This window comes from Eulemur rufifrons, chromosome 7 (assembly GCF_041146395.1).
Source record: "Eulemur rufifrons isolate Redbay chromosome 7, OSU_ERuf_1, whole genome shotgun sequence".
NCBI classification, from domain to species: domain Eukaryota; kingdom Metazoa; phylum Chordata; class Mammalia; order Primates; family Lemuridae; genus Eulemur; species Eulemur rufifrons.
In genome coordinates, this window is record NC_090989.1 from 73,597,005 (window position 1) to 73,617,394 (window position 20,390).

Sequence of the window (20,390 nt, forward strand, 5' to 3'; positions counted from 1 at the left end):
AAGCGTTTTTATCATAAAAGGGTGTTGAATTTTGTCAAATGCTTTTTCTGCATCTAATGAGAGTATCATATGGTTTTTGTTTTTGCTTCTATTTATGTGGTGAATTACATTTATAGATTTACGTATGTTGAACCACCCCTGCATCTCGGGGATGAAGCCCACTTGGTCGTGGTGGATTACTTTTTTGATAAGTACTTGGATTCGATTTGCTAGTATTTTATTGAAAATTTTTGCATCTATATTCATGAGGGAAATTGGTCTGTAGTTCTCTATTTTTGTTGTGTCCTTTCCAGGTTTTGGTATTAATGTTATATTGGCTTGGTAGAACGTGTTAGGGAGAACTCCATCCTTCTCAATATTGGAGAATAGTTTATGTAGGATGGGCACCAGTTCTTCTTTGTATGTATGGTAAAATTCAGGTGTGAACCCATCTGGACCAGGGCTTTTCTTTTTGGGAAGGTTTTTTATTGCTGTTTCGATTTCAGTTCTTGATATTGGTCTGTTCAGGTACTCTATTTCTTCCTGGTTGAGCCTGGGAAGACTATGTGTTTCTAAAAATTTGTCCATTTCCTCCACGTTCTCCAGTTTGTGTGCATAAAGATTTTTGTAGAATTCATAGATGATATCTTGTATCTCTGTAGCATCGGTTGTGATTTCTCCTTTCATGTTCCTAATGGAGGTTATTAGAGATTTTACTTTTGTGCTCTTGGTTAGTCTAGCCAGAGGTGTGTCTATTTTGTTTATCTTTTCAAAGAACCAACTTTTTGTTTTATTAATTTCCCTTATAGTTTCTTTGTTGTCCTTTTCATTTAGTTCTGATTTGATCTTAGTAATTTCTCGCCTTCTGCTGGGTTTGGGATCGTTCTATTCCTCTTTCTCCAGTTCTTTGAGTCTATTCGTTAGGTTGTCTATTTGCATGTTTTCTGTCTTTTTGATATAGGCATTTATGGATATGAATTTTCCTCTCAGGACTGCTTTAGCTGCATCCCATAGATTTTGATAAGTTGTATCTCCATTGTCATTTAATTCAAAGAAATTTTTGATTTCCATCTTGATTTCTTCTTTTATAGAATAATTATTCAGGAGAAGGTTATTTAGCTTCCATGACTTTGAGTAAGAGTGAGGGTTTCTGTTTGTGATCATTGTTACTTTTATTCCGCTGTGATCTGAGAAGATGCATGGTATAATTTCTATTTTTTTGAATTTTTGAAGACATGATTTATGTCCTAGGACATGGTCAATCTTAGAGAATGTCCCATGAGCTGATGAGAAGAATGTATATTCTGTGGACTTTGGGTAGAATGTCCTATAGATGTCAGCCATGCCCATTTGTTCTAGCATTCTATTGAGGTCCATTATGTCTTTGTTTATTTTCTGTTTAGAGGATCTGTCCTGTACTGTCAGTGGGGTGTTAAAGTCTCCAGCTATTACAGTATTGTTATCTACCATTTGGTTGAGATCTAGTAGGGTTTGCTTTATGAATCTAGGTGCACCTAGGTTGGGTGCATATATATTGAGTATAGTCATGGCTTCTTGATGAATTGTGCCTTTAATCAGTATGTAGTAGCCATCTTTGTCTTTTATTATTTTTGTTGGTTTGAAAGCTAAGTTATTGGAAATTAAGTTTGCCACACCAGCTTTCTTTTGGTTACCATTTGCTTGAAATATCGATTTCCATCCTTTTATTTTCAGTCTAAATGCATCTTTGCAGGTTAGGTGAGTTTCTTGAAGACAGCAGATACTTGGATTGTATTTTTTTATCCATTGGGCCAGTCTATGTCTCTTGAGCGGGGAGTTCAAGCCATTCACATTTATTGAGAAAACTGATAGGTGAGACAGTTTTTTGTTCAGCTTCTTGGGTAGAACTTCATTGTGATGTTTTCTCTCCTGGGCCATTGTGGTATCTGGAATTTGATCTTTAGCTCTTGAGTAGTTTTACATTCGTGGATCTTTCTTGTGCTGATCCGTGTATAATTCTCTTTTGAGTACTTCTTGGAGGGCTGGTCTTGTCTTGGTGAATTCCCTCAACCTTTGTTTATCTGAGAATGTCTTGATTTCTCCTTCGTATAGAAAACTTAGCTTAGCTGGGTACAAGATTCTAGGCTGGGCATTATTCTGTTTCAGAAGCGTGAAAATGGGGCCCCAACCTCTTCTTGCTTATAAGGTTTCAGCTGAGAAATCTGGCGTAATTCTGATGGGTTTTCCTTTGTAAGTTACTTGTTTCTTTCTCCTTACAGCTCGGAGAAGTGACTCTTTAGTGGATATTTTGGTCAGCCTGATGACTACGTGGCGTGGTGTTTTCCTATTTGCTATGAATCTCCCAGGGGTCCTTTGAGCTTCTTGAATCTGTATGTCTAGAGTATTGGCAAGGCCTGGAAAATTTTCCTCGATTATGTCTTCAAATAGCTTGTCCAACCCTTGCTTGTTATCTTCTTCACCCTCAGGAATGCCAATAACTCTCAAGTTAGGTTTCTTCACATAATCCCACATTTCTTGAAGACTCAGATCATTTCTCTTACTTTTTCGATCTATCTCTGTGACTGACTTATTTAGTTGGAAGGAGTTATCTTCAATTTCTGAGATTCTTTCCTCTGTTTGATCTACCCTGCTCTTGAGACTTTCCACAGTGTTTTGTAGCTCTCTGAGTGAATTCTTCACTTCTAGGAGTTCAGTTTGGTTTTTCTTCAATATTTCAATTTCTTTAGTGAATTTTTCCTCCAAATCCTGTATTTTTTGTGTGTTTTCCTTGTGTTGTTTATCCATTGATTCTTGTATATTATTCAGCTTGTTTATAATCCATAATTGGAATTCTTCCTGTGACATGTTGGTGTTTTGAGTCTGGTTTGTGTCAAATGTTTGGGAGCTGGTATTTCTCTTTGGGGATGAGCTTTCCATTTGATTCTTTTTGCTCTCCGTGTTTTTTCGCTGGGCCCTTCCCATCTAGATTTGTCGATGGATCTTTACTTATAGGTTTAGTCTGGTTAACAGGACTCTTTGTGCTCTATTCTTAGCCTGTGAAACAGTCTAGGTATGTTGCTTCTTTTGGCAAGAGGGGGAGACTGTTGTGTATTGTTCAGAGATTTTTCTGTTTCCGTTGGGGGACTGCTTCCGATGGGTCCAATCCTAGAGGATTGGAGTGATCCAGGACCGCTTTGGTGAGTTAGGACACTGTGTTGTGGTCTTTCAGAAGGCAGGCAGGGTCCACACTAATAGTAGACCGAAATTCTCTTTGTTTGTTTGTTTGTTTGTTTCCCTTTGGTTCTTCCTCTATAGGGGAGGTTTCTGACTCTATCTGCCGGCAAGATACTAGCTATGGGGAGAGGACGGTGACTTTGCTTGCTCAGCGCCCCAGTTGCTGTAGCTCCCACGGGCAAAAGTCTGTCTTGGCCCAATGTCCCCAGGGATCAGGTTCCACACTCTCGCTTCTGGAGAAGTATTCAGTGTTTACACTTGGGCAGGGATCCTATATAAGGTCCGTGGACCAGGGGAGAGGGCCGTCCAGGGAGCCTCTTGGTACCCTATTGCTCCGCAGTGACTTGGCTGTGGGCCCTAGAGTGGCAATTGCGTGCCCGCAGATCTCCGGCCCTGGGGGTGACTACTCAGGATCCGGTATGTACCAGAGCCAGGGACCTGGCCCGTTCCGAAGCTCACCGTGGGTCCCCAGTTAGAAGGCGAAAAGAGAGGAGAAAGAGAAGAGAAAAAAAAAAAAAAAAAAGAAAAAAGAAAAGGAAAGAAAGAAAAGAAAGAGGAGAAAACGAAAGAGAAAAGAAGAAAAAGAAAGAAAGAAAAAGAAGAAAAAAAAAGAAAAAAAGAAAAAGAAAAAGAAAAAAAGAAAAAAAAAAAAAAAAGAAAAGAAACGCAAAAAGCCAAACCAAAAAACACCAAAAACGCCAACAAAAATGAACAAAAACAAACTACATAGCACTTCACCACACCGCAAGGCAGAAAGATACACAAATCTGAAGTATATAATTCAGCGACTCAATGTTTTTTTGTTTGTTTGTTTGTTTTACGCCTTAGCACAGCTCTGCCCCTTCACTTCCGCTCGGCTGGGTCCGGAGCGGCCATTAGATGTTTTTGTTTTTACGCCTTAGCGCAGCTCCGCCCCTTCACGCCCGCCCGGCTGGGTCCCGGGCGGTTTCGCAGTGGATTTCAAGATGGCGTCTGCGCGCCCGCACAGCTCCGAGGGTGGTGGGGATCCAACCTCCCTGCTCAAAAAGGCGCGGCAGCCAGAGGCCCAGAGGGCAAAGGTGCCCGCCGAGGCTGTCCGCCGCCGGAAAAAAAAAGAAAAAGAAAAGAAAAGGAAAGAAAAAAAAGAAAAAACCCAAAAAAAAACAAAAACAAACACAAACACAAACAAACAAAACCCAGAATAAATTTACCAAGAACAAAATATACAGTTCGGCGAGCCTATTCTTCTTGTTCGTGTTGTTTTTTTTTTTTTTTTTTGCCTTAGCGCGGCTCTGCCCCTTCACCCCGAGCGCAGCCCCGGCATATCCCGTACTCCTGGCGTTGGTTCAGAGACCAGCGGAGGGCGCCGGGCAGAGAGAGCCGCTCGGCACTTTATGGCTCCCGAGCGGTTTCGCCCTCGCTTTCAAGATGGCGCCTGCAGAGCTCCGGGGCTGGAGGAGACCGGCTCCTCGGCAGGCAGAGACCACCACTGCCCGGGGGCTGGCGAGCAAGAATGCGCACCAGGGGGTCACCGGCTGGAGAACCGCCGAAAAAGGCAGCACGGGCAGAAAGAGCCGCTGGGCACTTTTTGGCTCCCGAGCGGTTTTGCCTTCGCTTTCAAGATGGCGCCTGCCGAGCTCCGGGGCTGGAGGGGACCGGCTCCCCGGCAGGCAGAGACCGCCACTGCCCAGGGGCTGGCCAGCAAGGACGCGCACCGGGGGTGACCGGCTGGAGAACTGCCGAAAAAGGCAGCACGGGCAGAAAGAGCCGCTGGGCACTTTTTGGCTCCCGAGCCGTTTTGCTCTGGCTTTCAAGATGGCGCCTGCCGAGCTCCGGGGCTGGAGGGGACCGGCTCCCCGGCAGGCAGAGACCGCCACTGCCCAGGGGCTGGCCAGCAAGGACACGCACCGGGGGTGACCGGCTGGAGAACTGCCGAAAAAGGCAGCACGGGGTACAACGCTATTTGCTGTCCGGGAGTCTTTTGTGTTTTTCTGCCCTGGGGCAGATCCGTCCCTCCTCGCCAAGTGCTGTCTCAGCTGAGATCCCCCAGGTTCTAAGGTAATTTCTCAAAAAAAGCCTCCTGTCTCCAATGCGCCACGTATCCCTCAGTGATTCTGTGCTGGCCTGGGTCAGGGCTCTGTTCAATTGGGAGCGGAGGGCTAGCCGCTTTCCCGAGAGGCTGCACCCACCCCGGCTGGGGGCGGGTGTATCCGACCCGCGCTCCGCTGGCTAGTGTCTGTCCCGTGTTCCCAATTTTCGTTCACCTCAGACCTCACTCGCTCTGTTTGTCCCACGCTGATTCTCCGTGGATTCACACCGCTGTTCCTGTGTGGGAGCGGTCTTCTAGCGTTGTGGCAGGTCCGGATCGATGCCTTCCTTCCCGGGAGCGCAGATTCAGGCTGTCACCACCACTCCGCCATCTTTGATCTCCCTGTTTACTGTCTCTTGACAGTAGAATGTAAGCTTGAATAGAGAAAGGAATTTGTCTGTTGTGTTCACTGATGTGTTCCCAGTTTGTGAATAGTGCTGGGCACTCAATATTGGTGAATGAGTGAATGAATGAAAATAGAGAAGAAATACTATGGAGGATTTAAAGGAACAGAAAATATTTTCTGTTGGAGGTATGGGAAGAGTGGTATTTGAACTCAATCACCTTGAGAGTGGACATGTGAGATGAGTAGCAGGGCTTTCCCAAACAGTGGCAGCCTACACAGGGTCACAGCAATAAAAAAAGCACTTAAGAAAGACTAAGTCTTTGAGTTATATTGGAGTGTTGAATGCATATGTGGAAGCAAAAGTAAGTTTTTGAAGATAGGTTGAGGCTAGAAAACGGAGTTCCCTAAATTCCAAGTAAAACAAACCAAAACAAATGTATCTTGTAGGAAGTGAGGTGATGCAGAGCCTTTGAGAATTGAAGTGTCATGGTCACAGTTGTATTCTAGAAAGAGTGATTTGATGATGCTTGTACAGAGTTTGGAGAAAGAAGATTGGAGTCATTAAGAAAAACTAGAAAGCTGTCACGAGAGATGATGAGTCCTGAACCGCAGCCGTGGTGATGAGCGAGGAGAGGAGGGCTGCAAGATGTGTCATTGTGTAGGAGTTTACTGACCCGTAGAGGACAACATATATTATGCAGGGTGTTTGGAAGAACTGATCTCTTAATTACCAACAGTACCTAAATCAACAGCATTTTATTTTATTTTTCCACTATCATCCAGATTTTAAAACAATAAAGTCTTTTTTTTTTTCCTGTTTGAATTCATTAACAGGAGATACTCTATAGTACGCTGTAGGTAGAGAGTATTTATTACGGCTTAATATCTTGTCCTCTGAGGCTGTTTAATAGCAAGATCAGAACCAGAACATCTGCCAATGAACATGATGCTGATTCCTGCATCAGCTGTTATTGCAGATAGAGAGGAACAGGGATGAGAGTCCTTAATGTGAGAGTGGCAGCCAGGTCAGGCATGGCACAGCTGGGGCTCTTTTCACCCCTACTTGGTCATGGACCATCTGTCCTGAAGTAATGCCAAGGGCCAAATTTAGTGGAACAGGATGTGGTGTTGGAAGCCTCCAGATTCAAATATCGAAATCCATTTTATATGGTGAAGGGCAAAAGCCTAAAATGATGCCTTTGATAAAACACTGCATCTGTGGCCGAGGGGAGATGAAAGAATGAATGAGGCAAGGTTTTATTACTTAGTTTCCAATGACAGTGGTCATGGTAATTAATTTATTTAAGGAAACATTAATGTAAAAATTGTTATGTACTAATAACCATTTTAAGTGCTCAAATTAGAAATCCAGAATATAGTGTCTCTTCATGGGAGCTTACAGGATAGCAGATGAAACAGATATATGGAAATTTATAATTTAATGTCAAATATTATGAATGATACAAGTACAGGGGAAGAAACACCCAATTTTGCCTGCAGAAAGTTTCATCATGGCCTTGAAAACATTTGTGCTGAACTCGAAACATTGTTATGTGGAGCAGTAAAGGAGCAGGCATTCCAAGCAGAAGTAACTTTAGCAAAGGCACAGGGGTTATACAAGCATATGGCATTTTCAGGAAAAAGAGTGGTAGTGTACAGGTAGTTTGAGTTCTTGGGATTGTTGGGAAGATGTAAGAGAAAAGAACTGTGAAAGACTTTTTGGACAAGCAATAGACTCACGATGAGTGGGAAAGAGGAGGTATTGACTGAGATTTGGGTTGACTTTATGCAATTCAACTAGCATTTTATGCACTTACAGGGAATGCCAAACTACTTAGCTCCCTGATTTTGGACTACTTTAAAAGAGTCATGGATTGTGCCTTGAAACACACAGAAAAGTTTTATTTTATTATTTTTACATTCTTCTAAAATATCAAAGATGGAAAGGCACATAGTGAATCTTGAATTGTATTGATAAGTAACTATGTCATAATTAGTGGTTTGCTCAAGGTCCCATAACAAAGGAATTAATCAGATCTCCTAACTCTTGCAATATTGTTGTTTATATAAATTTCAAAACAAGGCTCCATGTTTTTGGAATTATGAAATATATGGACACATATAACAGAAAATTTGCTAGTGGTTTGTATGGGTAAGAGATAAGGACATAAAGCTGTTAAGAAGACAAAAAGTAACATTTCTTCTTCAATCTAATTTACAAACTAGTTACCTTGGACCTTGAGATTCAAATTGGTCTAGAGAAACTGGAAGCAACATAGTTAAAATACAAACAAGATACATGTCAACTTAATGTATTTTCTCAGATCTACTGGGCTCAGACAGTGACAGAAAACAGATAAGGAAAAACACAAGTTAGCTGTTTAGCTTTACAAGTAAGAAATGTGTGTTATCGGAACTGGGTCTAAACAGACAGAAGTGTATTTACAATTCCTTTGGGAAGTCTCACAACTTTTGAATTTTCTTGCCAAGATCACTAGATCCTGTGTGCTAGTGTGTGTGTGGGGGGGGGGGATGGTGGTGTGGGGGTGTGTGTTTGTATGGGAAAGGGATGGAGTTATTTAAGCATTTTTCAGTGAATCAAAGAAGTCCAAAATTATAACATCCTATAGAATTGGTAGTCTAATCTCAATCTATTTGGAGGGCTCAGAAGCCTGGGATACAAAATGATTTGATTATTAATATATAACCATTTCAGTTCAGAGCTAAGACAAGAACCTGGGTTACTTCGGAGAAAGCAGTTTCCTGCTTGTCCTTCCTTTTGCAGTGACTGCTTTTTGTAATAAAGAGTCACTTTCAATCTCTCTAGAGGTGAAACCAGAATAAGTTATATTTCAGTACCTAGACCGCAGACCAAGGGCATGGGTAAGAAGCCACACCCATATCATCCTTTTCCAGCTTCCAGAACCTTCCTTTTGTTTTCTTTTACCAGGCAAAAGAAATGTCCTAGCCAGAATAAGACAGCCCTCATTTGAGTTGTGGCACCACTACCCAGGTTTGGGATGAAGTTAGGAAGGCTAGGGCTAGTCACTTTCCTTCTCTGGTCCTCAATTTATTCAACTGGAAAATAAAAGTTTGTCCCTGTTACTGATGTGGCTTTAAAATATGTGCACAAATTCTTTGATACCCTTCTCTTCAAAAAGTGGAGCTGAAATTCCCCAGCTCTTGAATCTGGGCTGGACTCAGGGATTCATTTTTACCAAATAGAATATTGCAGAAGTGATCATATGTCACTTTGGAGACTAGGTCATAAGGGGCACTGTGGCTTCCTCCTTCCTCGCTCTCTTGGATCACTAGTTCTGCGATAAGCCAGCTGACGTGCCTTGTGGATACTAAAACAGTCCTAACGCAGGGAACTGAGACTTCCCACAAACTTCAATGTACCAACTCTTGATAGCGGATCCTCAGCACTGGCTAGCAGTCTGAAAGCCTCTTCATTAACAAATTTGAGCAAGAACCACCCAGCTAAGCTTCTGTCAAATTTCTGACCCACAGAAACTGTGAGATAATAAGTATTTGTTGTTTTAAGCTTCTATAGGGCAATTTACTACATAGCAATACAAAAATAGTTTTGTTTTCAACTTTTTACATTTTCAGAGACTATAGTTATTTTTTATAGTGTTCAATCCTTAGAGTAATATGAAACTGTATTTTTTATTTCCTAATTTTTAGGTATGAAAGATTACAGTTGGACCATGTGCTCTGGAAATACCCTATCATTCAGCAGGTTAAGGAACTTCTCTTAGATCTCTTTATTTCCCCCAGATTTCTTTCATAAAAACTCTTCATAATAATAATAATACCACTACCAAGCATGTGTTTTATATATTTTTGAGGTTAACATTTATTATATAATTTTATCCTTACATCAATCCAATAAAGTAGATATTATATTATTCCCATTTCATGTATGTGGAAACTGAGAAGTAGGAGTAAAAGTATGTTATTGCAAGTCATGCAGTCAATAGAAGAACTGGTATTCCAATTCACATCTTCTGACTCCAATTTAATATTTTTATATTAATACCATATCAAGAGTATAAATGAAATATGTTCTGTCAAATATGTTATAAAAGTATAATAGAAATGACTGACCAACTTTTTTACCCAAACCCTGACACCCACTCCATATTTTAGTTATCCAATCTGATACTGGGGAGTTTTTACACATCTCCTGTTTTTTTAATTGCTGATATTTAAAAATGAGTAAATAGAGTTTTTAATCCCCCCTTCCCCCGTCTTCTGTTTTTTCTTAGAAGTCATATAGTTATCTTTGCTCATAACAAAGTCATTATATCTTAAATATTTTGTCCTGTTTAATATTACTGATAACATGGAAGTAATGGCCTCTTTCGGCTACTTAGTTTAGTAACTACATTGATTATTTCTATATTTTATTTTATTTATTTTGTTTTCTCATATTTTACATAAGTAATTTCATACTAGACATTAAAATAAATGATTCAATTACAGTATTGGCGATGAGCTTTAAGTTTTGCACTTTAAGAATAAAATATTGTCTGTAATATTAGGATTTATTTCTAACACTTTCATCTATATTTATAATACAGCATCATTAAGTTTTCATTGAAATACTTGCAAAAATCTTAAAGATACTTAAAGCAGTTATCCTTTACAATAGCGCACATCTAAAACATTTTGGAGAGTTAATAGTCTGGGTAAGCCCCAGGTATGTGCAATGTTTTAAAAGATGATGTTCAATTCCAGTTAAGAACCACTTGCCCAAGGTGTTTGAAAACAGTACTAAATTATAAATTAATTGCAGGCGACAGAGTTTTTGACAATAGAAAAGTTCAATTAACAAGTTGTTATGTATATCTTTAAGTCTTAAATAGTAAATAAATGCATATAAGATTTTATCTAATTCTTTAATTTTTCAAATAAAGCAAGAGAGTATTAAAATTCCTATCACCTGGGATAAGATAAAAATAGCTCATGATCTGATTTGAGAGTTTGCTTGAAATCTTTTTGCTTTTTTCCTATGAGCCCATTTCAAAGAGCCATCCTTTTTATTTAAATATTTGTAAATGTTTATACTTTCTAAGAGAAAATCTTTGTTTATTATATTCTAAAGGATTTCTAGTGTGTCAGTAATCTCCTTGCTACACTAAGAAATAAAACTTTTCTTTGTTTAACATTATAGCTTACTAATATAGATCAAGACATATTAAGCACTAATCTTCACCAACCCAAAGAGAGCTTTTACCCATGATCAAATGATTCTGCACACATCAGAGAAGTCATATAAAAATTCAAATCTTTAATACAAACAGGGAATCCAAATCATAGAGAAAGCAGATTGCAGCAGACTTCATAATACTCACACTAGCATTTGTCTCTTCCTTCCTTTGAGCTTTTGCATGTTCATTTTGAATTCCCTATTCAGCTCTTCAGATAAATGGATCAAGCGGTGCTTTATAATGACTGTGTTACATGCTCTGCTGTGTTCTAAATGTCTTCAATTCTTCTGAGGCTCCTTGGATATCCAAAGTGAAATGGCTCATTTGTAGATAGTTTGAGCATCACATTCTTAGAGAACTAACTAAAGCCACTGAATGGAAAGTAACCAAATACAGTAACTTTCAAATTTTTAAGCCTACTTCCTCTTAACCAGAAGCTGTGATGATTATTATGCATTCCTTCGACAACTTTTCTGTTAGGAACATTTATGAACAAGGTCTACTCTTTTCTGCATGCCGTTTTATCTTGACACCATGGCAAACTGGGATGGATGTAGGCAACAGAGTTCTTCTAATTGTTCATGATCAAAGCATGTGACATATCTCAGTTTGAAGGTCTCTTGCCTTTTCAGGCTATCTCAATATCTCATGTGTAGACAAAGGTGATGCCATGTGGTGATCAAGTTCATTGCACTTTTCTCTTTCTGGGGACATAGGAAGAACTACATTTTTTAGCCTTTTCTATGACTATATACCTTGGAGCTAGTTCTGACTAATGAATTGTAAGTGAAAGTAATGAGTGTCATATTTCAGCGGAAGCACAGAACAACAGGAAGCCACATATTTCAGATGGCAAAGCTGAAAAAAGTAAGCTCCTATGCTGGAAATGTGGCATACACAAGAAATAAGCCTTGGTATATGAAGGTATTGAAATATTGGGGTTATTTGTTAGCAGAATATAGCTTATCTTATTCTGATTAATGCATATGATGACTACAACAACCCCATCAGGTTCCAAACATCAGTGTTTGATATTTCTTGTATTATAAATACACTCTACTAACCACTCTGTTCAACTATCTCCTTGTGCCAAGGCAACCTCGAGGGCCAAACATGCCGTACATTTTCATCTATTGCCTGCAAACACCTTGTTAAAATGTGATGATTCGTAGTCCTTGGATGGAGTAAATCAGAGCCTACAAGGGTAAAAGAGTTAAAGAGAGATAAAAATTAATGGTTCTTAATCTGTTTGTGCATCAGCATCACCTGGGAAGTTTATTCCAAGCACAGAACCACCCCACATTAAAAAAGATCTGCCCTTGTTTAGTTAATCTTGGGTGGAGTCAAGAAATATGCATTTTAATATGAATTCCAAATGGTTCTGTTATGGATGCATCAAAGAATACACTTTGAAAAGGCTTGAACAAGACCCTGGTTGAGGTCTGACACCTTTCAACCTGAATAATAATATAGAACATATGGGAAGGATTTGAAAGAGTTCTTATAGGTAGTGATTTTCCAAGTGTGACTCATGGAATACCTTATTTAAATTATCAAGGGCACAATTTAAAACTGCAGACTCCTAAGTAATGCCAAAGCACCTAATGAATCAGCCCCTCTGGGGAAGGAGCCTGCCCTGGGATTGTCATTGTAAGATGTCCCTCAAGTTATGCTTAGATGCACAAAAGTTTGAAACCAATGCCATAGAAACTGTCCTTTTGTGCATATCTTTATAATTAGTTCAATTTATTATTCATAGCTTTTTCTGAACTAAAACATTAATTTTCTGAACCATTCAAATCTTCAATCTGGGAGAGAATATATTCTTACTAGAGTTTTTAATAGTTATAGAAGGTAATTCTGGAATTTACAGTGTTTATCATAGCTGCTGAAAGATTAAATTTGTTTTTCAAGATAAATGGTGAATATATTTTTATTTTCTACTAAAAAATACAAATAATTAATTTATTTTGAGGGAAAAATTACAGCATGGTCATAGAGTCTAAAATACACCAAAAAAATGATTCTACTTTTCAAATGTTTAAAAAAAGTTGTAACATTTAAAAATGAACTTTTATATATCTCTATATATCTCTCTATACATATCTCATATGATTTATGTGATAAGGTCAGATGATACATCAGAAACTTAATATAATATTTAATTAACTTTGTGTGTGGGTTTACGTTAACTGCTTTTTTCATTTGAATATATTATGATCCAGGTTAAATAGCTCCATCTAGGTAGCTTTGTAATAGAAATATTTCCACTTCAATCTTACAGGGATGGTTCCAGAATCGACACTGGATCAAGTGTCAGAAACCTGGGTTAGAGGCCCAGCTCTATCACTAATTGGCTGAGTGTCAGTAGGAAAATCACTTAATCTGGATAATATGTTCATGTTATATTCTGCTATTGGGCATTTTATGAGTGTAAAAAAGTGACGCATATGAAATAAATTTGTGATATATCATTTAATGCTCACATACCCAGTGAGGTCAATAGTATTATCTTCATTTTAGGTAGCAAGAGATTGAGGCTCAGAGAGACCATGATCAAACAGACAGGAAAGAAATAGGACTCAAGTCCATCTCTATTTGACTTAAAACCTGTGCTCCTAAGTAGGCAATATTTCTTATGGAATGATATATCCGTTTAATCTGCAGTCTTATTTCAATTTTGAATATGCATGATCCATGAAAAAAAATTTCTTTCTTATTATCATTTTCCTTATTGAAATATATGGTAGTGAACATCACATTCAATTATGGCATGTCAGGTCAAGGCATAATAACATAACCTTGGAGCCTTTTTCCATACAGTAGAAGTATAGTTCATTATCTTTCTGACCTCTGTACAATTAATGCGAACAACTATGACTTCATACTGCCTACAGTATACTTATATTGTCAAAGGAAATTGATACTTACCAAAATTTAGCTTTGAGAGCACCAGAATTATCTAGCTACTCATTCATAATAAGAGCTCATATGTTTAATTTTCTATGCCTTTGCCATTAGTTCTTTCATTTACTTTTTTTTCAGTAAGAAAATAATTCATAAATGAAAAAGAAGCAATATTTCAATGTTTCCAAAGATATATTACAGTTTGGGACACTGTGCTAATAAGGAACAAGGCTGATTATGAGTAGGAGTATCCTTTCCTTCCTTAGGATTTGGATCCACTTATATTACCCACTGTTAACAGATTTGGAGATAAACTGCTGTCTTCCAAGTTAACATCCTTGAACTTATTTAAAATGTCAAGGATGGATTACACTCTACAAGAAGAAATGTAGTATAGAATAAGGCCTTTGGGTTATGCCAAGTCATTTTCTGCTGTATATTCAGGTAGGGTGTTCTGTCATTTTCTGGTTTCAAGTTTCACGGTGAGTCGCATTTACTCTGGAGGGCTCTTATCCCCATCTTCAGAGAAAGGATTGTCTAGTTTCTTGTTTCAACAGAGAAAGGATCTTCTCAGTCTTTTTCCAAGAGGAGTAGTGGGATTAAACTACTTTCTTTCCCCACTCCTTATTCACTATTAGTGACTAAGAGAGACTGACCCTCGTTGAGCCATAGCTTACTACCAGCCAGGGCTGATGTACTGAAGGTGACTGCTCACGTATGGAATGGTTCCTCATTCCTTTCGTTCTGCTCCTGTTCAAGAGTAGCAGACTTTGCGCTTCTAATTTTCTTACAATAAACAGGCAGGGAACCTCTACTGAGTAAATGGAAGGCACATTATATTCTAGTTTTTTCTCGCCTGATAGAAGGTTATGTCAGATCTCCTCTATTCTAAGGTCCCAGATGTCTTCACACTAGGGAGAGAATAAACATTCTCCATTGTGTCCTTAGAGCCAACTTGTGTTCTCTAGTTCCAGTATTGCTAGGGACACTTCAATCCCATTTGTACATATGTTCTTTAACTGAAACTTTAATTATGAAATTACAAATTAGTGGTCCTAAGGCTGAACACGCCCATGGAAGCGTTTGCTCTGGATCTCTGGATCTTTGCTTTTTTTTTTTTTTTTTTTTTTCCCCCTTAAGTTTAAGCCATCTCATAAATGATAGTATACATAAAAATCTGTATTTTTAGATTCTTATGGAAAAACTAGACAATCTGGGAACATTGGGCTCAATCAGTAGCAACAATCAAATGGAGATGAGTAGAGGCTACTTCATTTTTAAGAAATATGTGCTCTTCAGTTACTTGCAGGCCCAGTGATCTCTATTATCCACCTGACTTGAAAATCAATTGCTGCATGTCTTTTGTGATTGTGTGAAAATGTATATAGAAAAGAAATACTTACTTATGCCTATATCCCTATACACACAGGTACTAGATGGACAGCATGCGTATTATGCTGATATTTAGCCCCTTTTCTCTCTTTTTTTTTTACCCTCTGATCCTTGTAGAAACTTGAATTTATTATCCCACCTCAAAATCCTGAATGGGAAGAGGAATTCAGGCACAAAACTCTACCATAAATCTCTTACAATACTGAATTTTTCAGCTGTCATTTCTAAAAATATAAGGTTCTTGTATAAACTTCCATTTCATTTAAAACACTTTCTCACTTTCTTTTGATCATTTTCCAGATCTCGCCTAATACACATCAGAAAGAAACAAAAAAGACAACTCAGCTTTCCTGGTACTGAAACCAAATCTTGATTTCTTGAAATGGAATACTCCCTATATATGAATAGAAAACCCATATAGATAGAAGGGAGAGAGAGAGGTAAAAATTTGTTAGTACAAATAAAATGACATAAAAATATAACTTTATTGATGCTAACAATGTTAGGCAGTTTAGAGAACACTAGTTTACAGTGAGACAGAGAACACCATGTATCCCTGGGTGAGTATGTTTGGTTCTTTGAGGGAGAATGGGCTGTAGGTTTTCTGCTGAGCTTAGTCCTTCCTACAGCTCCACGAGAACCAGCTCCTTCCCATGATGCTCCCTTGGGATGTATTCACCCTGTGAGCTTCATAGCCCACGTATACCTGACCGACTCACAGCATGAGGTTGATCAACAAACTCAAAGAAAACACTTTTAAATTCTTTGCTGTTTTAAACCACTGGGCAAGATAGAGGATCAGACTTTAGGCAACTTTCATATACTGACCTTCTAGGGCCCAAGAAGAGTGTGCTCTTCTGAGGCCATTAGAGGCAATAATTCTGGATTCTGGTCCTTCAGGTCTTTTGTCTCCTAGAAATAAATAGTTTTTAAAAATCAATAAAGGGGACAAAAATCTGATAGTCCATTAGATGATAAAAATGTCAGTTACTCCCACAGGTTCATGACATAAAGAGAGTTGGTAGAGATAGAAGCCGCCACCCACCACATACAGGAATTATAGGATATAAAAGTCATTGTTATTGGATAAATCCGTGAAATGGTGAAGAGCAAGGGCTGAGATCTGGGGAGCAGGGGGTTCCAATCTGGTGCCATTCTGTATCCATTGAGTTTCTGGCTCTTGGGGAACAGGCTTACAGAGGTGTGTCTCCCACTGGGGCTGGTTATGAATCTCTGCTCGGTTCTTGCTTCTCAGGTGGCTTTCTCCTTCACAGTAGGTGACACAACAGCGACAGGCTGCAGAGGGCTTCCCTCGGTGCTTTGACATTGTGTCTGGGGCTGGAGGGGAACCTGTAGCCCTCCCTGAGCTCTGGAGTTCTGGGGGGTCCTTCAAACGACTTCTCCTCCTTTGAACGTGGTCCAGACTGATGTCAGACTGGGAAGAGCAGCTCTCATTCCAGCCAGAACTGGCACTCAGACTTCTCAGGGGAAGAGCCAACCTCAAGGCTTTCCAGAATTTGGAGCCAGGATGTTTGGACTTTTCTCCCTTCCAGCTGACAAAAGACACAGACTCCTTCAGCTGAAGGATGCCTGGGTGTGGATGCTCAAGGGGACGGTACTCAACCACAATGAGCTTGGTGGCAATAGCATTCTGGCACATGACACCCAGTTTAAACTCCAGCATGCTGATGCTCTTTTCTGTTACATAGTCTGGGCTCAGGACAACAATCATCCTTCGGCTCCTCTGAATAAAATCAAAAACTGCTTCCACTGTATCTATAGGAAAATGGAAAGATAGGATAGTGTATAGTGAAAATTTATATACATACTAGTTCATCATTGTCCATTCTACAAAGGACAGACACTGAATAAACACTTGCGATTTCAAGATCTTAGTACTAAAGACCCAGTCAAGGAATCTTATCTACACCATTCTTATCAATGGTTCCTGAGGATTTGCTAGCTTCCAGGATGGTGAGGGAGTTGAGCTCAATTTCTCTTCCTTACTGCAAAACCCCCATTCAGTAGTCTCCTTCTTGCATAAAGCCTTCCTTAACACACACACACACACACACACACACACACACACAGGTGGGGAATTAAATGAACCACCCTCTAAAAATTAACCACCCTAAAAGCAACTAATTTAACTAATAATTTGAGCTTTGTTTGTAAAATATTTCTTCTTTTGAAATCTTCTTTGCAACTTTTATCTAGTGGATTAGATCTAGTATCTTCAAATGTTTGAAATATTTGACAACTACTATTATGTCACTGTGTTTTCTTCTTACCTCTGGATTGAATTAAATAACTTCAGGATTTTTCTCTTATTCCATATATGACATGGTTTCAAGTCTGCTCCCACTTTTATCATTTTCCTCTGAACAATATTCAGTTTATAGATATATCTTCTAAGAGTAGTTATTCTGAACAAGACTGAACATAACACTCCCAACATAGACTAGCAAAAAGCAATAGGAATTACCACCTCCTAAGATCCTCACAGTTATACACCTTGATATTTCACATTTTTGGACACAATACCAGACAGTTCACCTTATTCACCTTGTTATCGACTTATTTCTTTGTGTGTGTGTGTGTGTGTGTGTGTGTATGTGTGTGAAGAATTGGCCTAAAAAGTGATTAAAGGGGCAACAATGACAATGGATAAGAATCAGTCAAGTAATTAAGATTTCTGACAAACCATTCAATTCTAACAGTTATTGAGATGGATTTGGACAGATCCCAGTGAGAAATTCTTCAAATAAATGCAGTGCTTAACTCACTGTGAAATTTAGGAGCTTAGAATATGTCATCTTCTGAAGGAAATCATTCCAAACATGTAAATCAGAGCCATTGACAACTCTGAAAACACATGCTGGAGACAGACCATGGGTTGAACACCTATGCCTTTGGTGAAAGAGTGATGAAGAGACTTTTCAGCCTGTGGAGACAAGCTGAAAGTTTGCAGTAAATTCGATCATTAAGAGCTTGACAGGGAATGAGGGACCTGCGCTTCTTACTAGATTATTTTTTTTCAAACAGTGGATTTAACATGAATTTGAAAGGACCTGAGAGAATTGTGCTTAATTTTTGAGAACTTTTTATTAGTTTTAACAGGAATGCAAAAATACTTTAGAGCGATTTTGTTTTAATATCAAGAGAAATTTAAATTTCCACTTATTTTTAAACCTGTGCGTGTGTGTGTGTGTGTGTTTGTGTATGTGTGGTACAGGTGTGTCTTCTGGTAACTCCACTGTCTGCTCTAGTCCTACTTGGAATCTTATGAAAGCTGCCTCTCATAAATCAGAGAATATGAGGGTGGAAATCTACTGCTTCTCATGGTTCATGAGAAATGTAAAATAGCTTTAAGGCAACAAGCTAACTTATCAACAAAGGGAATTTATGCAAATTGTGTGTGTGCATGCGTGGTGTGTTTCACTTCAAAATAGTCACTTCAGGAAAATGTATGTTCTTTCCGGTGGGAATATCATTGTTGAAAATACAAACACTGTCCTAGAACTTCTAAAAAAATATCTTTAGAGTATGTTGGTCTTTTCTTTTTTTTAAATTTAATTTTATTTTCATTTCAGTATATCAAGGGGGTACAGATTTTTTCAATACATGGCTTGAATCAGGGCTATAAATGTGCACATCACTTGAATAGTGTTCATTGTACCCGTTAGGTGGGTTTTTCCCCTTCCCCCTCCCCCCTGCTTGATTTCCAGTGACTTTTGATATCTCATCCAGAAAGTGAAGAATTTACATTTAAAAGAGTGCAATGCTAACTATAGGTATGAGTAGTGAAATTTTAGACATTGAGGAATAAATGTAGAAGATGTTTTTCAGATAGGGTTTGGGATATACCTAAGGATCTTTACTTTAAAGAAATCTGCATTCTTTATGGCATATTCTTTTAATACTTTCCATATTTCAAAACTTCATATTTGAGAATGGGAGTTATTCTTTTTAATGTTAACGATTATTTGGAGAGGAAGTCATAAATTAGGTCATTTATTGTTTAGCTCAAAAATGAGGTGTGGCTATATAGTAATGAGATGAGTTTTCATGTGTGGTACTAAATTAGCTTTGAAGTCATGTTTTCTGGTTGAGAACTCAGTAATACTCAAGGATGCTACTGGCTTTAAAAGTCACAATTTCCCTGGAGTTCACCTAGAAGAAAACTAGGACTGCAATTTTTTTTTTCTTTGGCAAGGTTATTGGTAAATGAAAAAATAGCAAGCCTCTATCTCTGTCTCTCTCTCCCTCTCTCTCTCTTAAAACTTAAAGTGTAGTAAAAAAGGGAGCACCTAATCTGGAAGATGGATCTTGGTCTCTCCACTTATCTCTGGTTTTATTTTAATATCTTTGAGTCTTAGTTCATTGTTCCCTAAAATGTATATGTTGACAGCAAATTGTAGGGCTGTTAAACAAATTAGAGATACTTATATGTAAATGTCTAGCACACAGGAGACATTGGAATAAATCACTTTGATTAAATTATTACTCAATGTTTAGTAAATACAATAGTAAAATAATATATGCACTAATGTTTATTGAATCTGCAAAAGTTCTTAATGCTAACTTTAGAACATCACCTTAATGTATGGACTTATAAGAGTAATAAGGTTTAAAAAATTCTGTATATTCAGCTTAAAATAGATGTGGACATATAGTACTACTGAAACACTTGATTTCCTAGGCCATTGCTAAATTTACTTTATGATGCTTGGGTAGAAGCAAAGAATTAAGATGGACCAGTTACTGAATAGATCTCTCATACCATACTGTGAATTTATCTGATGATAATGACATCTATAAATGACATAAGAAAATATTTTGAGAGTTTTAACTGTCAGTAATAGCCAGATACATGATATTCAAGCTTCTGATATTGAATCTTCTAAATAGTCATCACTATAATCTAGGAGGTCACTTAATGTGTTCAGTGTTGAAGCAACTTCAGACTAATAACCAGTTATCCAATGCAGAAATCCCATATACAAAAATCTCAATAAGAATCCATCAAATCACTGCTTGTAATGGGGGAACTACTATCTCCAAAGAGATAGATTGTGTTAAACTCTTCTTTACAGTTGTTTCCTAATTGAGTAGAAATCTGTTTCTTGGTGACTTTGATCCATTGATCCTAAGTCTACCCTCTGGGGACGGATTTGCAAGAGGAAAATTCTATAGTAAAAAAATTTTTTTCTAAGCTAACCAGTTCAGAGCATGTTATGGGGACTCAATAAATATTCTTTGACTA

At 38.3% G+C, this 20,390-nt stretch overlaps 1 protein-coding gene across 1 annotated transcript in view; it reads right to left on the reverse strand.

Annotated features, from left to right (window-relative positions):
* Positions 1-16,181: 16,181 nt before the first annotated feature.
* Positions 16,182-20,390, reverse strand: part of IL1RAP (interleukin 1 receptor accessory protein) — a 95,402-nt gene continuing 91,193 nt past the window's right edge. The window contains exon 11 of the mRNA XM_069472781.1: positions 16,182-16,900. Within this exon, the coding sequence (XP_069328882.1) occupies positions 16,182-16,900 (719 nt within the window). The remainder of the gene's footprint in view (positions 16,901-20,390) is intronic.